Source organism: Staurois parvus, unplaced genomic scaffold (genome assembly GCF_062004578.1).
Source record: "Staurois parvus isolate SC_StPar_1 unplaced genomic scaffold, SC_StPar_1.0 ptg000420l, whole genome shotgun sequence".
NCBI lineage: Eukaryota > Metazoa > Chordata > Amphibia > Anura > Ranidae > Staurois > Staurois parvus.
Window position 1 is genome coordinate 648,231 of NW_028318216.1, and position 25,632 is coordinate 673,862.

General features: G+C 39.2%; 1 protein-coding gene across 2 annotated transcripts in view; it reads left to right on the forward strand.

The window, feature by feature from the left end:
- TACR1 (tachykinin receptor 1) overlaps positions 1-25,632 on the forward strand; it is a 368,725-nt gene that overhangs the window by 216,821 nt on the left and 126,272 nt on the right. For both annotated transcript variants that reach the window (XM_089687167.1, XM_089687166.1), the window contains exon 2: positions 8,283-8,480. In XM_089687167.1, coding sequence (XP_089543293.1) covers positions 8,283-8,480 — 198 coding nt within the window. The remainder of the gene's footprint in view (positions 1-8,282; positions 8,481-25,632) is intronic.

The following is a 25,632-nucleotide window of genomic DNA, read 5'->3' on the forward strand; positions in this document are numbered from 1 at the left end:
TGACTGCTGGAAAACGTAGGTTAAAAAAAGTCAGTTTCGGCGTGTTTGCATACCGTGTTTATGTGCGTTTGCATTTAGAAGCGTTTTTAAAAGATAACCTCAGGAAACTGTCCCAAATGCCCAGAATGCACTGAAAAACAGTAACAAATTAACGATTTCAGACTTTTGAGAGGAATAGAGAGAGCAGAAGCTCTTTTGAGATTACCTGTCTTTTCTGGTTGTATTCACTATGGATCCCATCATGAGCATAATGCAGCACATTCTACCATTTTTTCCTTCACGCAAAACCTGGAACTGACTGCACTGGTGTACTAGGTCCATTTGAATACACGGAAAACGCTTTGCATGCATTTCTGATGGTGAAAAAAGGCTCTGGACAGTATCTGGACATGGAACAGTTAAAAAACGCTTCTAAACGCAAATGCTTATAAACGCGGTTAACTGTGTTTACAAGCATTTACACACGTTTAAAAGCGTTTGGCGTTTGAAACTCCAGTAAAATCTACTCTAAGTTTGGTGTGTTCAAAAAAACTACTGTAAATTCAACTGCTTGTAAGCAACATAGTGTACATGGACACATAGGAAACCATTAGGGAGAGTTCAGGGGCTGCTAAAAAAAATGCTGAACAGCTCCTGAACATCAATTTAGGAGCTGCAGTGTACATGAGCCCTTACAGTTCAGGAATACGGTGGTGTCCTTTTTCACCTCTAGTCTATTGATTTGCCAATAAATAAGCAACAACTGACTGATGAGGTTATCCCTCTGCTCATTCTACTCTCTTTTCCTATCAATATGTTTATTGTCAGCATATATTCAATTAGTCCAGACCTGTCCCTCCCTCTCCCAGTCTAAATTCAGCTGTATAGGAGATTGCAGGGGGTTGATACTATGTCAGAGTTACTTACACATTGCATTTTAAAAAATACATTTAAGGACTTAATAATGAATACAAAGCTGCAATAACTTGTATTTTTTATAGTTACCCAGAATTCATCTGGCGTGCACATACATTTATCTATAATAATACTGTAAAATGATCAGCAAAATAGTCTATTTAAACTAATATCTTCATGTTACTTCCATTAATGCAATGGGGAGCAAAGAGACAAGCATGGTTGAATCAGGCCCTAAGCTGGACCACTGTATAGACAACACTGGTGGTCATTATCTCTTCTACTTCTGTTGTTACACCACTGATGCAATTTAGATTCAATTTTCTAGGCTAATACTCACTGTGATTCCTTCCTCATCTCATAATGGAGAGGGGTCTTCAGCTCTAGAGGCAGCCATTTATGTATTGAATTCTGCTTTGTCAAGTACTATGATTGATGGAGAGTGGGGAGAGTCTAAGCTTGATGGTACTTATTTATGGATGCTGGGTTCCAGGCATTATGGAGGAAATCTATTTCATCCAATTTACATAATTACCCACCCTTAATTGAGATGATTGGTGTGAAAGACATGTCATGCATTTTAATGAATGTTTCATCTTATAACCAGTGTATAACAGTGAACAATTAGTAATCACTGAAGGCAAGGAAAATATGTATTGTTGTACAACAGTTGTTCTGCAGCTTATTTTTACCCCAGGGTGAATGTCCCCTCTTCACTTAATGATTATATGTTCTTGTATAATATGACATTGTCATTAAGTGAGAGCTTTAAAGGAATGCTGTAGCATGCTTTCATTTCATTTTTTATGTTTGTTATTTAGTACATAGGTTCATTACACCTGATGTGCCTTTCTTTACCTCGTTGTCTTCTGTGTGCTGTACAGTGCTTACAAAGTTATGCTGACGTTGTAAGGCCCCATGTACACTTCTGAACGATGGAAACTGACTGCTGGAAAACATAGGTTAAAAAATGTCTGTTTAGCCGTGTGTGCATAACGTGTTTATGCGCGTTTATGTGCATTTTCGTTTAGAAACGTTTTTTAAAGATATAAGCGCAGGAGAATCTCCCAAATGCCCAGAATGTACTGAAAAGTTGTAAATTGTTAACTATTTCAGACTGTTTCAAAGAAATACACAGAGTAGAAGCAGAGACAGCAGTATGTGTTGAGATAATTAGGTATGAGTTGCTCATTAACATTTCTTTTGTTTCCAAGGGCGGGAAGGTGTCTGGTGGAGTGAGTCATTAAGGTCACCTGGCAGGGGGTCTTCATGAGGAAGTTGAGGTGTGAATGGTCATTAAGATATCTTTTGTTTCCAAGGGTGGGAGAGGTCTGAGGTGTGAATTGGTCATTACAATGTGTGACAAGCTTGGTAGGAACATCCTGTGTTCAGTGTTTTGTCCATTTGAGTACCTTGAAAACGCTTTGCATGCATTTTTCATGATGAAAAAAGGCTCAGCATTGGGAACTGGAAGAGTTAAAAAAAAAATTAAGATGCAAATGCTTAAACGCAATTTGCTGCGTTTATAAGCGTTTATAAGCGTTTTGCGTTTGAAACGCTGATAAAATCGACTGTTGAACGCAAGTTTTCTGTGTTCAAAAAAAGACTGTAAACTCAAATGCCTGTAAATGACTGTAAACAAAGATGTGTACATAGACACATAGGAAAACATTAGGATGAGTTCAGGGGCTGCTGAAAAAAACACTGAACAGCTCCTAAATGTGAGTTTATCAGCTGCAGTGTACATGAGCCCTAACGTGACAGCTTTTGGACAGATCCATCTGCTGAGAAGAGGATACTTAGCTCCTTACTTCCTGTCATGTGGTGGACCCTTCTTTTCATTTTCAGTATAATTTAAATATAATGGACAATTCATTCCCCCATCACCCTGTAAGTGCCATGTTTGTTCTGGTTGTTTTTTGAGAATAAATTATGATTGTCCACTACCTCAGCTGAAATTACAGAGGAGATGATGGGCAACCCTTTCTTCCTGACAGCGTGACTGTGTATTGGCCAGAAACCCTATAAGCGTCTGATAGAGGGCTGGGGCCTGAACTTGCTTTAAACGTTATTGGTTTGGCCGTTGAGAGAATGTTCAGTTTTAAGCTTAAATGCTTAAAAACTGAGCAAAAGATGCAGTTTTGCATCTAATGGCCTTCTGAACATTGAGTTAAGGGTGTTGCTCTGTGACATTGTCAATCGCTGACATCAGAGTGAAACTCCCAGACCCTATTACCATTGATGACACAGGGTTATATGTAATGGGGAGGTACTTTCAAGTGTGAGTAATACACTGAGTTATACAAAATAGAAGCAGCCCAGTACTACAGAGAAGTACAAAAGTAATACATAGTTACATAGTTAGTCTGGCTGAAAAAAGACAAAAGTCCATCCAGTTCAACCATTAAAAAAAAAGAATATAATCCTATACCCACAGTTGATCCAGAAGAAGGCAAAAAAAACCCAGCAAAGCATGATCCAATTTGGTCCTGCTGGGAAAAAAAATTCCTTCCTGATCCCCCGAGAGGCAATCAGTGATTCCCTGGATCAACTTTACCTATAAATGTTAGTATCCAATTATATTATATGTATCTAAGAAAAAATTTAGGCCTTTTTTTAAGCAATCCTCTGAGCTGGCCAGAACCAACTCTTGAGGGAGGCTATTCCACAGCTCACATTGTGAAGAAACCTTTCCGTGTTTGGAGATTACATTTCTTTTCCTCCATACGTAAAGAGTGCCCCCTTGTCCTCTGTGATGTCCTCAGGGTGAATAACTCTACACTGAGTTCACTATATGAACCACTGATGTATTTATACATGTTGATCATATCCCCCCTTAATCTCCTCTTCTCAAGAGAGAATAAATTCAGTTTCTCTAATATTTCCTCATAGCTGATCTCCTCCATGCCTCGTATCAGTTTGGTTGCCCATATCATAGGTCATTAAGCACAATGTAAGATAGGAAATAGACACAGGCATCTCTTAGCTATATAGAAGGGTGTAATTCAACAAGATTTCAAAAAGCCAAAACCTTAACAACTGTCAAAATATTACCAGGAGCTACATTATGAGGGATTGATTGGTCGATAGAGCTAATAGATTTGATGTGTCATTCTTTCAATCATCATTGTAAGTCAGCACTCTTGATATTGTTGTTGGTGTGGTGACAAAGGGGAGTGTTTGTACGTCATCAATATTTGACATTTCATTGATGAGCCCGGGGTTCGGGGCTTTGATACTCTTCGTTTCAGATTAAAGGAAGATACAAAAAATACCAAAGTCAAAAGCATTGCTGAGGGTCCAATAACAGGGGAGATAGTCAGCCAATAGCAACACAAATGACCAGTTGTATCACAAGTGGGTGTCAAAGATTCACCATGGGGGGAAACACCTGGGAGTGCCTGGTCTTTGCTATATCTCCTGATGGTGGAGAAAGAGTTGCACTCCCAGTGTCAGGACATGGATCATCTACTGGTGGAACTGTGCTTCCCAGCCAGGGTCATCAGGTGGGGACCCTTCTTCATTTATGTTTCCTTACAAGCAATTATTGCCCAAGAAATACTCTAATACAATTTAAAGTGGAGCTCCACCCAAAAGGGGAGATTCCACTTTAAGCCTTTGTCTCAAGCTTCCCATTAAGGATTGGCACCTTTGGGGAGCAGGCGTGGGGAGCAGGTACCCGAATTTGACAGGTACCCACTCCCACTTCCGCTGCGATCTCTAAAGGTGATCGGAAGCGGAAGTTGTCCTCCTCCCTCCCTCCCTGTAGTCTTCTGGGACACGTGACAGGTCCCAGGAGACTACAGGGCCATTCACAAAGCACAGCGCTTCTCGCGCATGCGCAGTGGGCATCCGGCTGTGACGCCGCAAGCTGTCACAGTTGGGTGCCCACACTGAAGATGCCGTCACCAGGGAGAGAAGACAGCTGGTGAAACCAGCCACGGTGAGGGCACCGCTGGACAGAGGAACAGGTAAGTGACTGTATTTTAAAAGTAATCAGCTACAGTTTTTGTAGCTGCTGACTTTTATATTTTTTATTTTTCAGCTGGAACTCCATTTTAATGATTGTGCACATCTTTGCAAATAAAGCTTTCTTTCTGTTTAAGAGACATCTCAGATCCATTTCATTCATATATAGCAACTTTATAGCAAATGAGGTTTGATGTAATCCTGGAAAAAAAAAGTAAAGAGCAAAATTATTGTTTTCAAGTTAGTCTCAAACGTTCTTACAACTTACACAGTTTAAGTAGATAAATCAGCTAAAACCTAAAGTGTTCACAAATTCTATCAGAAAACTTTTCAAATTCAAAAATATGTCTGTAGATCCTTACTGAATTGCATACTTCTATAAACAACATATTGTGGCTGAGATTTGTGAAATGTTGCTCTTGAAGTATTGGCAGTGTCATTATGGAACATACAAAATGAGGTACACAAGATGACAGCCAAGCAATGTTCCGTGGAAAATCTTCCATGCATCATTCTATTTTTACAAGTCCTCACTAGTCAGTATCGGTGTTTTTGCCAAATCACTACAGGAATTGTACCTTTCTGGATCAAGCAGAATGGACTGGTTGAAAGGTGTTCTGTGATATGTTTTGTAAAATCAAAACTTCAAAAGTTACTTTTAGCTTTCTTCCAGGAAAGGTTGCCTTTTTGAGATCAGTATTACGGAGGCTTCAGTTACTTCAAGGAAACCTGGAATAGAAAACAAGAAGCTGCCATTGCAGACCTCCTTAGGAGAGTTCTAACTGCCTGGCTTTATTATTTGACCTGACCTGGAACAAGCAAACAAGTCAGAACTCCTAAAATTCATACCTGCTCTGGGTAGCATATTAGAGGTAATTAAAATAATTGGCTCAATATGTCAGCCAAGCAACTCACCTTTTCAGAAGCGTATGTCAGCAATGACAGTCTCCATATTCTCTTAGTACAGATTTCAACTATTCACTAGATTGGAATTAACTGACTTAAGCTATCATCCTATTTGCTTTGGGACACTATACATCATGCTGTTGTACTGTTATTCATGCTAAACAGCTTAAAGCCCAACTCTGGGAAACATGAAAATTCTCCCTTGCAATGGGTCTGTGCTCGCACTGCAAGGTTTAACTGCTCATTTAGGTGTAGGGATGGAAATAAAAGGTTTACTTACTTGATCATCCATTCTTCTGTGCTACTAAGCTGGTCCCCATAACATCTTCTTACCCATGCTCCAGCAGTCTAGGGTCCTGATGTCATCAAGACCAATGCAGAGTCCTTAGTTCTGCATTGAATGTGATGATGCTGAGGGACAGTCCACCACTGGAGCTCCATCTGCCAGTGGAGCAGAGGATCAGGTAAGTAAATGTACTTTTAGTCCCCTCTAGAATAAACTAGCAAGTAACCCTTGGGTGCAGCCCCACTGCAAGTAGGTATTTTCAGATTTGTTTCGAACGTTATCTAAAGTGCAATGATAATGTGCCACAAACCCAAACACCCAATAAGGTTGCACTTTACATAGGAGATTTTGCTTGGCTGCTATGGGTCATTACATGTTGTATGTCCAGATTATCATTGTTCCTTGCATTAATTTATAGAATAAGCTCAAGTGTCCATCCAAAACTGGTCTTTAGCCCACACAAATGTCATGGTGCTCCAGAAGGAGGGAGTGAACCTTGCACTGTCTGCTAAAGCTTTCTATGAGACCCATTTCTGCATTGGCTGTTGTAATGCAATGTTGTAAAGGGGTTTGGCAACATTTTCTTACAATTTGCTTCCTACATAACTTTCTTAGATAACAAAGCCCTAATACGATCCAGCAAGGATTGTGATGTGCTAAAGCCAAAAAGTCTTACCTGGAACTGAATTCTGTGTAGTCTGCTGTAGCCAGATAACAGCAAACTCCTGATTTGTGGGGTGGATTGGTCTGCTTTTTAGGACTTGTGTAGTGTATTTTATGCTCTCTCTGCTTTATGTACCCCCACTGAGATTCAAACTCACAATGCAGTTTTGGATTTATTATTATTATTATACAGGATTTATATAGCGCCAACAGTTTGCTCAGTGCTTTACAATAATTTTGATTTGATTGGTTTCTGTGGGAAGCTTCTTTTTACGAGATCGCAAGAAGCCTACAAGCAGATACTGTATAACACTTTACTATAGCTCTATATACATTAAGATATAATTTAAATGTACGTTTGTTATTAAAGCTGTGTAAGAACCTACATTTGACTTAAGTTTAGCCTCTTACAGTCCTCTGTACTCAGGTTAGAAAATGAAAAGCAACACAAGGAACCAACTGGCTGTGCTGCAGTACTAATGGACTAACAAGGAACATGCTGATAGGAAGGGAGAGCAGAGACAGAGAGATGAGCTCAAAAGTCAAAAGCTTGTGAGATCTGTAAGTGTAATTTAAAGTATATGCATAGCCCAAACTTTTTTTTTTTTGGTATGGATAGAGTAGAGAAGGGTTAAAATGGCTGCCATTTTATATATATTCTTTATACCTCTGAGGTATTTTCCTTTCACTTTGTGTCTTAGAGACACAACAGAAAGTTAGAGGAAAATTACCTTCTTAGATGGTTGTTTGGAGAAAAGCTGTCCCCATCAGAAGATTTCCCTTCACCTCTTGGTGACAACAATAAGATTTTGGTTTTCCCCGCACTTTTTTTTTCTTGGGGACAATGGTCACCAGCACAAACAGAGAAGACAGATCTCCCCAGTGGTAACAGCAATAGAACTTGACAGAGGGTACAACCATCTCGCGCTCTATTCAAACCAAAAAGCTTTTGTCTAGAGATACACATTGAAAGTATCATCAAAAAATTAAGTCTGCTGTCCTTCAAGACAGGACTGCACTATGTGGCAGAGCTATGTAAATCTTGGGACTGGGTGGAGGGAAATACAAATCAGTACATCCAGTCAATAATTTCACGACTACAAGGACTACTTGTTCAACGCAAAAAAGCTTGTAGGTTAGAGGAATGAAAAATAATGCCCCGTCTAGAGGAGGACTGGTCCCAGGAACTGTGCAATAAGGCTTACAATCAGAAAGTCAGGTTAATTCACTGGCATCATTATGACTATCTGATTACTGCTCACTCCTGTCAGACAGTATTGCACTTCCAATGTAAACATGATTTAACATAGCAATTTCCTATAGACAGTTTTGCTGATTGCACACCTGCTCAGTCGAGAGGAGAAAGAAAACTTTCTAATTTGTTAACAGATACAGTAAAGTGCATATGAGCACACATGTTGTGAAGTGTGTCTTTTCCAGAAGTGTATCTGAGACCAGCAATCTGTTCCTAAATAACTCAGATTCATCAAAAAATATATATATTAATAAGAATACATTGTGTATAGTGATAGTTTTACTTACCTGATTTTGTGTTCCTATACAGGTATATGGCCATCATCCACCCCCTAAAACCAAGACTATCTGCCACTGCCACCAAGATAGTCATCTGTGTGATCTGGAGCTTCTCCTTCTGTATGGCATTTCCCCTGGGATACTACGCAGATGTCTACCCTATGCTGGGACGAGACATCTGCTATCTCAACTGGCCTGAATCTGAGGTGAACAGAAAGTATGAACAAGTGTGAGTATGCACATGATCCTGGAAACTGTCTTTAATTCTTGCTCGACCTTTGTCTTTATCATACTTGGAATTTTATGATTTATTCTGATGCACTGGGGTTTGTAAAGTTTACTTTGACTCTCTTGAATTTCCCATGAGTACATGGGGTCTACATTCAATTTCAGGAGCACAGGTCTTTGCTATCAAAGTGAGGTCCGAAATGTTCCAAAGAAATCTGAATATTGGGTTCATAGATGCAGATATACATGGAAGACAGGGGACTATTCAGGTCAGGTGATAAGTACGGCAGATTTATAGTGAAAATGTATCTTTATCTAGTAAAAACAATGGTTCCTGTTTCCAAGCAAATGTAAGAGCATGCTTTAGTTCAATTATGTGTTCATTCAAAAGTCATTATATCTATTACAAATGCTGCTACTATATCTACCTTGAACATTTTATTTGAACTTTAATTCAATACCCATCAGAAATCAAGGTGGAAATGGGAGTGTTAACCCTTTAAACCAATCAGCTGCTTCTGTAATAAATCATTCTGTCCTAACATGTTTCAGGCTTCAGAGGCTAGAGAGGAAAGATGTTTAGGCAAGTGACAGCAATATAGGGTTGAAGAATGGTTGATGCTCATGTATACTCCAATAAACTTTAGGTTGTTAACAGTGGTGTTGCTTTCTAGCTGTGCAGTGTGAACAGGGTATGGTAATTTGTGAGAGTAGCAGAACCAAATAAAAAATATTTTAGCATGTAAAACAGTTCACATATTTTATATGTATTTGAAGCATATTGTATTACGAAATACGCCATTTAAATGATCTTATGCATTAATAGTGGACACAATTTGTTGCCTGCAGAGCACAAATGCAACATTTAGACTGTGTCTATTGCAAGCCCTGTATAATTCCAAGCCACATGTGGGTTTGCAGCACACAGTGCATTCTACAATGCCAAATAAGTGCTTGGTGACCAGTAATGCCTGCATTGCATTCAATGGCTCAGTAAGGTGTACTTATGCTTGACTTTGTCTGAAGCAGAACTTTGCATAAAATAGCTTTGGGCTTCCAGGATACAGAGAAGGTAGTGGTTTTTTTTTTATTTGGCTCAAGATACTAGACAGAATCTACAACAGTGCTATGTGAACTTTTTTTTGCCCTGTCCCAACTTTTTTGAGATGTGTTGCTACCATGAATTTCAAAATGATCTTATTTTGTTTCTTAAAATTGAACATTGTCTCAGTTTAAACATTCAATATGTTTTCTATTTTCTATTGTGAATAAAATATGGGTTTATGAGATTTGCAAATCATTGCATTCTGTTTTTATGTAGATTTTACACAGTGTCCCAGCTTTTTTGGAATTGGGATTGTAATATCAATGGGTAGGCTCAACCGACGGCTTGTATTTGAGTAATGGTACACTTTAAATTAGGGCTAAAACAACTTGATCGGACTTGATGTTTGCAGAAGAGGTAAGTATTTATCCTACATATTACAGGGTGCAGCTGCAGGGCCCGATCACACTTGTGCATTGCAGCAATGTGTAGTAAAAAAAACTTGCTCTAAGTACATTGCAGAGCCATTCATTGTGAGTTATGCTCATTTGCTAATCACTTATGGGGCATTATCAGCCCATTCATAATGAATGGGCTGCCTTAACCCAAGGCATTTTAAAGCAATGCAATGAGTCACTAAAGTGTGAATCATTCCTCATATATTTTTTTTTTAAGAACATGGACGCTTTAAGAAAACATCTCTTTTAGAGATGTTAATAAGAAATGCAATTTTAATAGCCACACATAATCATGATAAGTGTTGCCTTTTTACTGCCTACAAACACAATATTTTAGTCACACACTACAATGCCTTTAAAGCATGTTATCAGTATATTTCTTTATTACATGAACCACAAAGGTTTAGAGTGTAATTCCAGTCAAAACCTAACTAAGCTAAAATCTACTCCTACCCCCTTCTAAGCCTATTCTATCTACCCCGTAAAAGAAAAGATATCTATTTTTACCTATTCTGAAGTCGTTGCGGTCCAGTCACATGATTCAGTCCCAGCACCGGCTGCAGTATAGAGGGACAGTTGACAATGTGTGCCCCATAGTAGACCGCCATGTCAGAATAATGGGCCGGCCGCTCGGCTCTTCTTTACAGCAGAACCTTACCTGTTCCTCAAACCAGTGGTGTCCTCATGGTCTTCTCTCCCGGCGCCTGCATTTTTAGTGTGGACACGCGGCTGTGACAGCTTGCGGCTTCACAGCTGGGTGCCCACTGTGCATGCTCGAGAAGTGCTGCGCTTTGTGAATGGTCTGGCAGTCTTCTGTCACGTGTTCCAGAAGAATGGAGGGAGGGCAACTCCGCAGAAGTTGGAGCGGGTACCTGTCAAATTCAGGTACCCACTCCCCCCCATCCCCAAAGGTCTACAGTCTCTGGTCATCCCCTGTACTGTGTCCGCAGTCCCTGGTCATCTCCTGTACTATGTCTGAAGTCTCTGGTCATCTCCTGTACTGTGTCCGCAGTCTCTTGTCATCTCCTGTACTGTGTCCGCAGTCTCTGGTAATTTCCTGTACTATGCAGTCTCTGGTCATCTCCTTTACTGTGTCCGCAGTCTCTGGTCATCTCCTGTACTGTGTCCGCAGTCTCTGGTCATCTCCTGTACTATGTCCGCAGTCTCTGGTCATCTCCTGTACTGTGTCCGCAGTCTCTGGTCATCTCCTGTACTGTGTCCGCAGTCTCTGGTCATCTCCTGTACTATGTACGCAGTCTCTGGTCATCTCCTGTACTATGTCTGCAGTCTCTGGTCATCTCCTGTACTGTGTCCGCAGTCGCTGGTCATCTCTTGTACTATATCCGCAGTCTCTGGTCATCTCCTGTACTATGTCTGCAGTCTCTGGTCATCTCCTGTACTATGTCCGCAGTCTCTTGTCATCTCCTGTACTTTGTCCGCAGTCGCTGGTCATCTCTTGTACTATATCCGCAGTCTCTGGTCATCTCCTGTACTATGTCTGCAGTCTCTTGTCATCTCCTGTGTTGTGTCCACAGTTTCTGGTCATCTCCTGTACTGTGTCCGCAGTCACTGGTCATCTCCTGTACTATGTCTGCAGTCTCTGGTCATCTCCTGTACTGTGTCCGCAGTCTCTGGTCATCTCCTGTACTGTGTCAGCAGTCTCTGGTAATTTCCTGTACTATGTCTGCAGTCTCTGGTCATCTCCTTTACTGTGTCCGCAGTCTCTGGTCATCTCCTGTACTATGTCTGCAGTCTCTGGTCATCCCCTGTACTATGTCTGCAGTCTCTGGTCATCTCCTGTACTGTGTCCGCAGTCTCTTGTCATCTCCTGTACTTTGTCCGCAGTCGCTGGTCATCTCATGTACTATGTCTGCAGTCTCTGGTCATCTCCTGTACTATGTCTGCAGTCTCTGGTCATCTCCTGTACTGTGCCCGCAGTCTCTGGTCATCTCCTTTACTGTGTCCGCAGTCTCTGGTCATCTCCTGTACTGTGTCCGCAGTCTCTGGTCATCTCCTGTAGTATGTCCGCAGTCTCTGGTCATCTCCTGTAGAATGTCCGCAGTCTCTGATCAACTCCTGTAGTATGTCCGCAGTCTCTGATCAATTCCTGTAGTATGTCTGCAGTCTCTGGTCATCTCCTGTAGTATGTCCGCAGTCTCTGGTCATCTCCTGTACTGTGTCCGCAGTCTCTGGTCATCTCCTGTACTGTGTCCGCAGTCTCTGGTCATCTCCTTTACTGTGTCCGCAGTCTCTGGTCATCTCCTGTACTGTGTCCGCAGTCTCTGGTCATCCCTGTACTGTGTCCGCAGTCTCTGGTCATCTCCTGTACTGTGTCCGCAGTCTCTGGTCATCTCCTGTAGTATGTCCACAGTCTCAAATCAACTCCTGTAGTATGTCCGCAGTCTCTGGTCATCTCCTGTAGTATGTCCGAAGTCTCTGGTCATCTCCTGTAGTATGTCTGCAGTCTCTGGTCATCTCCTGTACTATGTCTGCAGTCTCTGGTTATTTCCTGTACTATGTCTGCAGTCCATTGGTTCAGAATATTTTTTTTCTTGTTTTCCTCCTCTAAAACCTAAATGCGTCTTATGGTCAGGTGCATCTTATGGAGTGAAAAATATGATATACATGTTTCTTTTTACAGAGTAGATAGAGTAGACTTAGAATGAGGGTTGGAATAGACTTAAGCTTAGTTAGGTTTTGATTGGAATTACACTTTAAATTTAAATACGAATTACAAATAATTAATTATGAGTTAGGTTACGCATACAAAGACAGCCAAAGTATTGCAGACACCCCATGAATATATTAGAAATCAAATGGAATGTTGGTAAACTGCAAATTGCCAAGTGGTACAGCTTCCTTTCACCCACAACCCATTGCAAGATATAACATCAATAACCTACGACTGCCCCAAATTTGACATAGTATTAACTCACAGGTGCTATATCTAGGTAACGTCTTCCAAGCTCATGTTATTTCAGAAGGTGTGCTGATTAAAAGATTTAAGGTGCCCAAGTTTCATCAGTCATTATGTTAAATTCTGTCTGTAAATGTCTTCTGTGTGAGAACAAAAACATCACCCATTGGTGCGATTGTTATTAAGTCCTCACTCTGTGCTCTTCCACAATACCCTTATCTGCAATTATCTGCTGGCCTCTCTCACTATGCTTCTAAAGAGAGGGATCCTGTCCAAGCATGCATCTTTACTAATGGCTCATTGAAAGGCAGGTTTGCTTATTGCTTTGAGATATTAAAGCAATAAATTACATTTCCTTCCTATTTGTTTGTCACCTAGCATCTACAGGTCTGTTTCCAGAGACTGGCCTGTAATGCCTTATAAATATGACATTTTTAATGGAAATAGATTCTGAAAGCAAGAGCTGGATTGTTCATATTTCAGACTGCATAGCATGTGTTATTAACTAGGCAACCCACAGCTGCAATCAGTGGTGGATTAGGTGTACCAAGGGCCCCAGGATGTTTTTAGTTCATATTATTTTCCCCCTTATCCAGAGATGAGCCCTGAAATTTAGTGGAATAAAGAATAAAGTGGCCTTGTCATCATAATTTTTTTTAAACACCTGTTAATAAAAAAAAAAAGATAAATGATTATGTATCTAACTCTCGATGACCTGGATTTTTTCTTTGTTGCTGAACTACAGTAAGGCCTTCTCTTATCTGATCATTTACAAACTGTTGTATACCAGGGCCCCTGTTACATACTATGGTTATGTCCGCTGCACCCTACATCATGTAGAAGCCAGGGATAGTTACCACAATGTGCGGATTGATGTGGCAATGTTGTGAAAGATCCTAAGGGCTTGTTCATGTGGTTCAGACCTTAGTGGCTCAGTTCACACAGAATTGTAGAAGGGTGTTCCAAATGATGTCTTCAGCATCCGATTCACAGCTACATTTTCCGAAGCCTTTAACAGAATGTTTTGCTTGGTATCTTTTTCTTGTTCTTTTGCGATATAAGTCAAGGAAGCCTAAAACTCTATAGTGTATTAATATTTGCTTTACCAAAAAGAAAAGGCGGCAGATACAACTGCAGGAAAAACAATCCATAACATGCAAAGTATAACAAAATATGCCTAAAACATGCACAATCTGAATATCTTCCTAGCAAATAAGCAGTTGCAATGTATGTGATGGGCATAAACTAAACAGTTACTTGTCCTGGATCTTTCTTTATGATGAAGTCATCTTCTAGGATCCAGGATCTTCTAGACTGCTTCCTGCTTCTACAAAGTCCTCAGCAAATCTCTCCAGAACAAATGTGTTCTTTGTTCATTAGCACATGGTTCCAAATCATCTTTCCCTCCACCTATTTCCTACTACATCATATCCTGCAGTGGACTTCCTTTGAGGAGTTCACAAACTAGTTCAACTGGTTAATTAGCATAGCAATAGGGGAGCCTTATCTTCCAAACACAACACGTGTAACTAAAACCTAACCATTTTATATCTAAGCTATGAAAATCACCAAATAAATAGCCATAGCAACACACAGGAATTCATGGATACTGTACATTCTACATGCAGTACCAAGAGATGCCCCTCCATGAACCTATTGGAATACCTCATCTATAGTAGATTTGCCCACCTATGGGTAAATATGATCAATCTGGTCATTTAGTGACCTTGATGAATGCACCAATGTGGCCCTCATATGACTGAATTCTCTGCCTTGGCATAAACATCCAATAATTACTGTTCTTCTCAGATATTTAGAGAAAAAATACACGTAGTCTGATTATTTTCAGATTAGGTCTAAAAAGAATTTATATGAATAGGAGCACACTGCATGGTGTAAGTGTAGTTTACATTTTAACAGCAGTTTGCAATACTATATAAACAGTTTAAAGCAAATTTTGCTCAGTTAGTTTGTAAGTTTGTATTCTAGCCTCATATAGTGAAATCAGACACTGCTCAATACATCACACAGCATACATTATTCAGTGTTCTCTCAAAGAAAGAGGGGTGACAATAAATCTGGAACAACTCTCTCTACAACCATCCAGTGGCTTTAGGTCCTGCTGGTGAACTTTACTAAGGCTATTATTCCTGGAAGCCCAATGAATTTGTGTCTTGACTGTTTAAAAGGTAGGCCGTAAATCAATGATTACCAAATTATGAGGTGTAGGGCGTCTCAACACTGACTCCGAAATTGACCACTAAAAATATTTAGTTTATGTAATGCAACAGAAGACAGTCAGAGACCACAGACACACTGGAGGAGATGGTCAGAGACTGCAGACATACTGGAGGAGATGGTCAGAGACTGCAGACATACCGGAGGTGATAGACAGTGACTGCAGACATGCAGAAGATGTTATTGGAGACTGGAAACCTGCTTCAAAAGAAAGTCAGACTAAGGAAATGTTGAGTGAGACTGCTAGATATCATTGCTGTTACAGCCCCTTTCAAAATCAATGCTCCCACTTACATTATTGGGTTTTGCAAAGGCAAACACAGTCATTATGAGAAAAAATATAAGTGGAAATAGCGCCAAAAAGTGTTCTCATATAATCAATAACACAAGCTGCTAAACCTTACTCTTATAATAAAGGTTACAATAATAAAACAAAAAAAGGTAGCGCTATCAAATTAAATGTACAAATTAAACAGTGGTAAAATTAAACAGTGAAAAATGTAAATACAGTGATTGCCAATGAACTGCAGGTTGTACATCAAAGCCAAAAATACACCCTTGTAAAATCTCATAGTATTAAAATCTCAATAGGTCACTGAGGCACTCATACTGAATATTGGACAACCATAACTCTGACAACCTTTGTCAAGGTGAACAGGCTTGTTAGGCTGATGGTTGATAAGCTATAGACCTGGACCTGTCTGAATTCACATAGTGTGCCTGAATCTAGGTGAAACAGCTATTGCTGTAGCCACTCTTTTGAAGCTCTGTATTGATATTAATTTTGCATGTCAAATGTGAATTGGAATTTTTGCTTTTATAAGAGGCTAACAGCAAAAGTGATCTTTGTGAGAAATCTCCTTTAAAAGCAGTACCTCTAATATATCTGGTGATTATGTAATGTTCTAAGTCTTATAAATAGCTCATACATTATTATACCTCCAGCGTTTATCATTCTCACCATTGATGAAAACAAACATGTAAATTCTCAGTGACCCATGTCATGTACTCACTGTGTTCAATTCAGCCAGATTTATGAGTTATTATAAACAGCTCTTACATTGTCCATCCGGATCTACCTAAATCACTTATCCATGTCTTAAATTACACCTAATGTTCCTTTCACCTATCAGTTTATTGGAAAAAGTATTAGTCCGTCCTGACTTTCTCTTAATATACCCACAGTGCCTATTCATGTAATCACAACTCTCTGGTACTAATATTCAAAAGCTATTTCATTCTGTTTCATAAATGTTCAGTATTTTGTAATTCAGAAATTTAGCAGTAAAGACTGTACACGGGGACATATGTTGAATGAGTTTTATGAAGAATACAGGCAAAATATAGACTGAAGACCTAATAATGTAATAGGACCATTGATTATTACAGATTTCTGTGGCCCAGTGTTTACATATGGCTCTACTGACCTCACCATTTGTTTCCTGGGTATAGATCTTTAATATTTTTTTTTTGTTATTATTAAAATGTTTGCTTCTCCAGATTTAGACTGGAGTGCATTGTCCAGCTTGAGCCCATATAAGTATGCATATCTCAAACCTGTGGGACCACTGACAATCACTGTAGTAGCCGCCTCTACTACAGTGATCGCCAAGATCTTCAGGGTCCTGTGCCAAGCAATGTCCCCTCTGCACTTTCACAAGAGGCTGTTTGCTCAGCATTGCCACCATTCAAAGAACACCTTGGGGGAGATTTAATAAAACTGGAGTGTGCAAACTCTGGTGGAGCTCTGCATAGAAACCAATACGCTTTCAGGTTTTATTGTCAAAGCTTAACTGAACAAGCTGAAGTTAGAAGCCAATTGGCTACCATGCACAGCTACACCAGATTCAGAGTGCTCCAGTTTTAGTAAATCTCCCCCTTGGTATTTTTATAGATCAATACAAGGTGTCCTTTGATTGGGTGAGGTGGGGAGGAGGGATAGTGATGCTACAATTTCTACCTCTTCCAATCAGATTCACTGAAAAAATACAAGGCGTTCTGTTAGTGGCAGCAATTCCAAGTTAGTGACCCTCTGTGGTAATTGTGCAGAGGGAAGCCACTCAGCAGAGGACCCTGAAGAGCAGGGTTATCACTGTTCAGTGTAGGTGTACAATAAAGAACTTACCTGGAGTTCAGCTTTAAAGGAGATGGATAATACAAGTGGCAAGACTGCAATAAGTATGTAGTTAACTGTATTAAAATATACCAACATATAGGAGACCACAAAACACCTGTCCCACAAGATCGCCACAAGCAATAAATATCCCTCCAAGCTAGGATATTGATTGATTATTTTTATGTGAGAGCTCTCCCCAAAGCTGCAGTAAACTTGACGTGTCTCTGTTTCCGAGCAGCTACTCAAGTTTTCAGGAAGCACGGGGTAACAGGTTACAAAATACGAGGGGCATTCAAGTCAAACTGGGACTTTTAATTTTACAGGTAAAAAATGGATGCTAGCATGGCAGTACTACATGCAGTAGTAAGTGGCAAGTGTGTCCTATTACTGATAGGCAAGTGTACAATCCAAATGCACACAATCCTGCATTAAAAATGGGGTGCCTTGAGGTTTCTTCAGGGGTGCCTTGTCTAAAAATTGGCCAAAACTTGTATGCAAGTCAGCGGGTGGGAGAAGCCTGCTTTTTAGTTACACAAAACCATAGGTTTTCATTGTGCACCATTACGACCTTCTAGCTGCCGGTGTCCTGACAACCAATGACATCCTAGTTTGACCCTTCCCTGCCCCTCTCCATCAGTGCTGGGGTCACATTAGCTCAGTGGTGGAAAAAAATTGAGGGAGAAGAGAAACAAGGGAATACTAGTCAGTATCAGTGTGCAAAAGCATATTTGTTTTGAAAGAATAAATCACCTCTAATGTTGGGTGTCCTACATTTGTGGATGTTGCTGTGTTATATAAAACTATTAGAATAGTTTTTCACATTTTAGTATGGGGTGCCTCAAGACTGTCCATAATTTTGAAGGGTGCCTCGGGGCTGTCCATAATTTTAAAGAGTGCCTTGACTGAAAAAAGGTTGAGAAACACTGCTCTAGAATAATGAAACAACAAAAAAAGATTGGTTGCTCCATATTATCTCCCCATAGTTTCCATATAGAACATTGTGCTTCATGCACAGCCACACTAAGTACCAGAAGTGTTGCTCTACACTAACTGTAGCCACTTAGTCTTTATTCTCTAAGTTTTCACTTAGAGAATAAAGTACACACGGCTTAGGTCCATTTTGTATGAAAACAGTGTTAGCTTTTCTAAGATCAGTATTTATACTTCTGTTATTCCTCTAAGATTTATACATGTTTCCCATCAAATAAAAAAACTGAAAGCAGATGTTCTGGCACTTAATATTTTGCAAGTTGTGTTTTCGACAGACATGCAGTGGTGTGATATAATAAAATTTAACATTGTCCAGATGCATAGGAAGGACTTGAAGCCACATCTTCTGGTACAGGTTTAAAAATGGCACTCTGACTGCTGCACAACTATGGATTTCTTCCTTTTATCCCGCATGTATGCCTGTTTAAATAAAAAAAATTCTGTAAGTACTCAGCAGGAATTGCATATATTTGTCTAAAAGCTGTAAAATTACAAATAATGGATAGTGTGCTTTTATTGTCTTTATTTAGTTATCTTCAGACACAAAAAATACAATTTTAAAATATATTTTCCTTTTTTAGATTTTGTTAGATACAGTTTAACTATAACACATGAGTGTTGTATATTCTTTTTCCTCCAAGAAGTGAAACTAAAGGATTCCTTTCACATTTATGTGTATTAAAAAAGCCAGTTGTTTACAGAGATTAGTAGCTAAAGATCAAATTTATCCTCACAGCTAAATATGGACTGACTCATTTCCTTTCACCTCCCATCTCTGCCTAAAGGAGTCATAAAAAGTTTGAGTCAGAGAAAGAGAGAGTCTAAAGGCAATCAGCTTCTGCTGTCCTCCCTCTTTAGAAGACCCACAATATTTTACAATCCTTTGTCATGGCTATACCGTGTATGAAATGTTAATTGATAAAATAATAATTTGAAATACACAGTAAAAAAAGTTTTAAAACCTTAATAATATATAAAGAAAATTAAAGCAAAAATGACTTAAATTCATGATCATTTCCCTTTAAAATAAAACAGATCTAAACCTAATAGGAAAAATCTAAATTTTAACGTTAATAATTTAAAATTTGCTTTTGAATCATTTTAAATTTGCAGATGTAATCCTGTCATGAAGGTCCTTGTTAAGGCACTTCCTTTTATAGGAAGAGAACTGTCCCCCCAATTCTATAAAGTGAAATAAATTTGCTCAACCAACCAGAATAAGCTGTTAGCATGAAAGTCTATGCACTGAAAATTCAAATAAAAAAAACAGTGCTGCACTATAAATAAATTAATGAAAATCTTAAAACAACAGGAGGTGGTGGGTTGGTACTTTTACCTAGCTGCCTGCATCTTTTTATATACTACTGAGCATGCATGTGTCTTATATCAAAATTGTTATATAAAGTGAGCACTTTGATGAGTTTTTTTCTTTGAGCTGGGTGCTTGGCAGTGCTTCTAAGGCTGGGTCTGCAACCAAATTTATGGTTCGTTTATGGTTCCTTACTGGTCATCCATAGAGGCTGTATCCATGAAAGTATCCACCTGCAGCTCCCATTCGATTTGGGCTTATATCTCAAATTTTCATTGACCCCTGTTATGAGGGTCAATTCATGAGGTGAGCGCATACTCTTGTTGGATCAGGTGGAGGTTTTTCATGTCACCCTTGCATTTGGATTGTGGACTTATTATCTGAACATATGCTTTATTATTTGAACACAAACTTTGTCGTAATTATCACAAGACTTATTTTGTATATTTCATATGTTAAATTTTTTAGTATTGTCACATCAGATTTTCACATTTTTTATTGATTAACAATCAATTGTCAACTGCATTGTCACCCTATTAAATGCTCCACTTGTGGAGTTTACAAGTGGTTGTGCCAACACACATTGTATAGGCATCGTCCACTGTTGTCACTATAAGGTCCAGATGGATAATGTGCAGCGGACACTGGAGTAAGTGCTTATAGGCAGGAAGTGGCTTAAAGAAGCTTTACTACTGTGAGCCTGGAGAGCCAATTCTGGGTGCATTCTGTTAGACTGATGCTTGAGAAAAGTTTAAGCCCAAAATGGCAGTTCCATAGCATTAATGCTACCTATTGCACCATTTTGTGGTGAAACTACTATCCCTGGACAAAGTTTTGAAAGCTAAAAAAGGTCAACAGGCACACAGCATTCCTTATTATGAAACAATATACAGTCAGGGTTATTCTGGGTTACAAGTTCTTGGGTAGTTAATGATAATTGCTAGTGCAACTGTTTATGGCACTGTTGACAGGTGTTTTTACTAAAATGATTGCTTGGGTACAAAGAATTAACACTGTAACACTATAACTAAACACAGTGTATACTTCAATGCTGGACTTCTACTGAAGTCAAATTTATCTGGAACTATGCTGTATATGTAGACAGAGACAAGTAATTAATATTTTATTTTAGTAAGGAACAAGTTTATTGAATAACTGGGGACTTTAGTGTGATGTAGAATTATGATTATTAATGTATTAATGTAAAAATGTGAAATAAAGGTGGTTTTACATAGTCTATAATCTGTTCCAGTATTAAAATATACTAGTAATTGTGTGACATTTATGCAATGGTAATCTAGGCTGAGTGACTTTGGGTCTTTAAATGAAACACTATGGTATACATTACTTCACAGTCAGATGATTATTTTACCTGGAAATGTTCGCCATCTCACTAAATTGATCTTGAGGGAAGATCATAAATTGATCATAAAAAGCTAAAAGGAAGCAGAGAGGGGGTTCAACATAGAGCACTCGGAGAAGATGCAAAACGGAGGCTGATTATGGACATTGAAGGAAGAAAAAGGAGGAAAATTGATGACTGAACATGGACTTGTGGAGGGGAAGAGAATAGAGGAATCAGGATGGCAATTGGTTTGAACCAGGGGGGCACAGAATCGTCAGATTGACAGAAGACCATGGCATGGGGTGGAAGCAAGATTTTGGAACGTTGAGAACAGAAGATAGATTTTGTGATGAAAAAGACATGAAGCTGAGCATGAGTTTGTCAAGTACCTGGAAATGTGAAAGAGAGAAAGCACATGATGACTGATGGAAAGGGAAAAGAAGGGGAGAAGTGGGCTCATCAGGAAATGGGCAAGTAAAAGAGAGGCAGAGGAAATGATTATGGACTGGTAAGGAGAGAGGAGACAGTGAGATTTGATCATGGACAGCAGATAGAGAAGAATAAGCTTGATCTAAACATGGTCCTTGGGGTTTGGGTAGGAGTAAGGCTGAACATTGTTGGGAGCATAGAGCAAGAGAATTATGACTGGGGGAACAGGTCATGAACAGGAGAGAAAGGAAGCAAAGCAAGGGCTGTATAGAGAGAGGAATCAAAAAGACAGTCATGGGCAGGATAGGGGATGTGTGGGAACAGCATGTACAGTATACAGCAGTCTCTGTATGTCTCTGTTTGTTTTGGTTTGAGTCCAAGGTGTGTGGTATTAACTAAAAACTAAAAAAGATAAATTAGAAGAGATTAACACATTGATTATTAGAGGCTGCCAGGAGGAAAATATATTGTATTTTTGGTTGGTATGGCTAGCAGACAACATCTAAAACATTTGTATAGGGCTGGATTCAAGTGTTCTTTTCATAGACCTTCAGCTCCATGGCTGCACTTTGAACACATATTAACAGCCAGAGAGCATGGATCATAGGGCTACTTATGGAAGATGAGGAGCAGAGCAGCAGAGAAACCATTACCATTAATTTGGTTGACATTTGTTCCATTAAGGCCCTCTGAGACATAAAACAGTGCTGTCCCTATATGATAGGTTGCAATCTTTTTTATTTAGAGTTGGATGGAATCCCACACAGTGAGAGTTCTGAGGTAGACTCTAGATCAAGGACTGTAAGACTGGACCCAAAACAAAGACATTTCCCCCGGCAGTGGCGGGAAAGGGGCTTTGTGGCAGCACATTGTGATGGCTCATTTGTAATTAAAAGAAAGATCATACTGTGTGTATCCAAAATGGGAGGCTAAATATGTTAAGTTAAATTTTTTTTCACATAGAAAAGTGGAAATGTTAGACAGTTATATTTGGCATTTGGGACAATGTGTTTCTAACAATATTCAGTGTCTGTTTTTCCCATTCATTTCATTATAAAATTATTTCTAACGCTAAAGAGCAGGACTATACTAAGACATCATTTAATCCAGTTATGTATGAATTTATTTTATAGACAGCAAGCACAAGTACCTGAATCTTGATTTCAGCATCCCGTTGCAAAAATGAAATTTGCTAGAAAACCAGGTTCTACTTCATTGTACAGTGCTGTACTCTGAGGGAGATTGAAATAATGAATGGAATGATAGCTTCATCAGTGTGTTTCTGCTCATTTGTTGCCCAATGAAAGGTTGGTGAGGCCAAGCACAAGCTGTGTTGACTGAACAGATTTTTTACTTTTTGTCCATACCACCTTGGTCCCATACCTATTAGAATTACATTTGGCTGCAATTACAGCTGTGTTTCATTTATGAAAAAAGTTTACCAGTTTCGCATATAATGACCTATCAATTTACAGTATGCTCATTTTTCTTGGCAAAATTGCTCCATCTCTTGCAGGATGGATGGAGACCTTTGCTAAACACCAGTGTTTAAGCCTTAGCACAGATTCCCAATTGCATTGAAGTCTGGGCTTTCAAAGTGTTTTACATTTTAACTGTATGTTTAAAGTAATTGTCCTGCTGAAAGGCAAACCTCTGTCCCAGTCTCAGGTCTCTCAGGTTTCTAGAACCATTTTTAGTCCCTACCTTTCTAAAGCTACCACCATCATGCTCAGCTATGGGGAAAGAGGGGTTCTCAGCGTGATGAGCAATGTTGTTATTTTTCAAAATGATGTCTTGGTGTAATCGAGTAAGAAAATATTTTGTCATGTTTAGTCTTTTTTTCATATTTTATATTTTGGAAAGGTCAAAACAGGATTTGACATAGGTTTTTTTTTGGCAATATACACTCACTGGCCACTTTATTAGGTTCACCTGTTTGATTGCTTGGTAACACAAATTGCTAATCGGCCAATCACATGGCAGCAACTCAATGCATTTAGGCATCTAGTCGTGGTGAAGACAACTTGCTGAAGTTCAAACCGAACATCAGAATGGGGAAGAAAGGGGATTTGAGTGACTTTGAACTTGGCATAGTTGTTAGTGCCAGACGGGCTGGTCTTTCAAAAACTGCTGTACTGGGATTTTCAAGCACAACCATCTCTAGGGTTTACAGAGATTTGGTCAGAAAAAGAGAAAATATCCAGTGAGCAACAGTTGTGGGACGAAAATGCCTTGTTGATGTTAGAGGTCAGAGGAGAATTTTCAGACTGGTTCGAAATTATATAAATTCAGCAGTAACTCAAATAACCACACATTACAACCAAGGTATGCAGAATACCATCTCTGAATGCACAACATATCGAACCTTGAAGCAGATGGGCTACAGCAGCAGAAGACCACTCAGGTGCCACTCCTGTCAGCAAAGAACAGAAAACGGAGGTTACAATTTGCACAGGCTCACCAAAAGTGGACAATAGAAGATTGGAAAAAATGTTGCCTGGTCTGATGAGTCTCAATTTCCCTAGATATGGTTATATGTGAACATTCCAGTAAATCAGCAGTTTTTGAAATACTCATACCAACCCGTCTGGCACCAACAACCACGCCACATTCAAAATCGCTTATATCCCCTTTTTTCTGCATTATGATGTTCGGTTAGAACTTCAACAAGTCATTTTCACCAAATCTAGATGCCTGAATGCATTGAGTTGCTGCCAAATGATTGGCTGATTAGCAATTTGTGTCACCAAGCAATTGAACAGGTGCACTTAATAAAGTGGCCAGTGAGTGTATTCTTCTTCCTTAAAACCTAGTGTCATGAATTGTCCAGGTTATAGTTGTACCATAAAATAACACATGAAAGAAAAGCAAAACCAGCGCTCAGGTCCATACACGTCCTAGGAACATGGTACCAGTCACTCGCTGAGGTGCAGCACTCTAAAGATCGGGGAATCTTGATAATACTGGAAAAAAGCAATTACTGTGATAAAAAAAGAATTTATTGAAAATTACAAAAGTGTATACTCACAAACCAAGAGTCATAAATAAAAGCAAGGAACCAATGTGACAGTCCCAGTAAATGGTGGTCTTGCGACAGAGTGTGCTAACGTGTTTCGGGAGATGAGCTCCCTTCCTCAGAGCTGAAACAATTAGACCTGTTTGAAGCCTATATAAGGGAGCAGGAGGTCATGTTTCCCTATATAGGCTTCAAACATGTCTAGTTGTTTCAGCTCTGTAGAAGGGAGCTCGTAATGCATGAGGAGAGTGCGCCTTTTTTTGCTTTTTTATAGTTGTCCCATGGATGACTTCTCCCACTTTAGTTGTGTATTCCTGTAGCTCCTATGTTTAGGGTGTAATAAAATGAACAATCAAATAATATATTTATGCAAAACAATTTATTTTTCTTAACCATGTATTTAACTTTTTATAAAAAAGTAGCTACAACCAAAACGTATGTTCAATTAATTATTAGTGCTCTACAGTAAACATTGCAGCTATGCTAAAGTCAAAATGCACCCTATTTACATGTCATTTATTGATATAACTTTGTGCATCTACTTTTACCAGGCTATTTCTTGGGGGGGCTGAGTCCGTGCAATGCACAGTTAATTTTGTTATGCTTTGTGTGAATAAAGATCCAGCTGGCTAGGGTGGTGCTTGGACCATGACAATACTCTGGCCTTGGTTTTTTACAAGGATTTACACAGTAAAGCAGTTAAGTGCAGAAAATAAACAGCAAAAATTAGAGCCCCTCAGCAGGTAGACCAACAATTTAGAAGCAAAATGCTCATGCATTACCAGAAAGTACCTTCAACACATTTTGCATTTATGTATCTATAGCACTCAGGCAGTGAACCAAACAAAATACTACTGTGAAATGATTCTGTCTGGTGGGAATCAGCAACAAAACCATGGGAACTACATCAGTCACCCATATGAAAGCGGTTTATTGACCCCTATGAGGTATTATAGTCTCGTAATGCTAATGAGTGTGAATGTGCTTTTGTAATCTGAGCCAGACTTGTTCTATATACTCCCCGCAGGCTATTTTTTTGTCACCTCCTTTGACTGCAAACAATTCTATCTTTACAGATCTATAAACCTCAGAGTAACCTTGTCGCTATAGTACTTTTTGAGCAAAGCATATCCTGTAAAACTAGAATGTATAAACTTGTAGGCAGCTGCCTGTGGGTGTCATCTAAAGTGATATTAAAGCTTATTTATTTTATACAATGCTGTCATGTATTCCTTATCTGCTCTGTGCATTAGTTTTGCACAGAAAAGCCTCAATCCTCTTCTTTTCAGT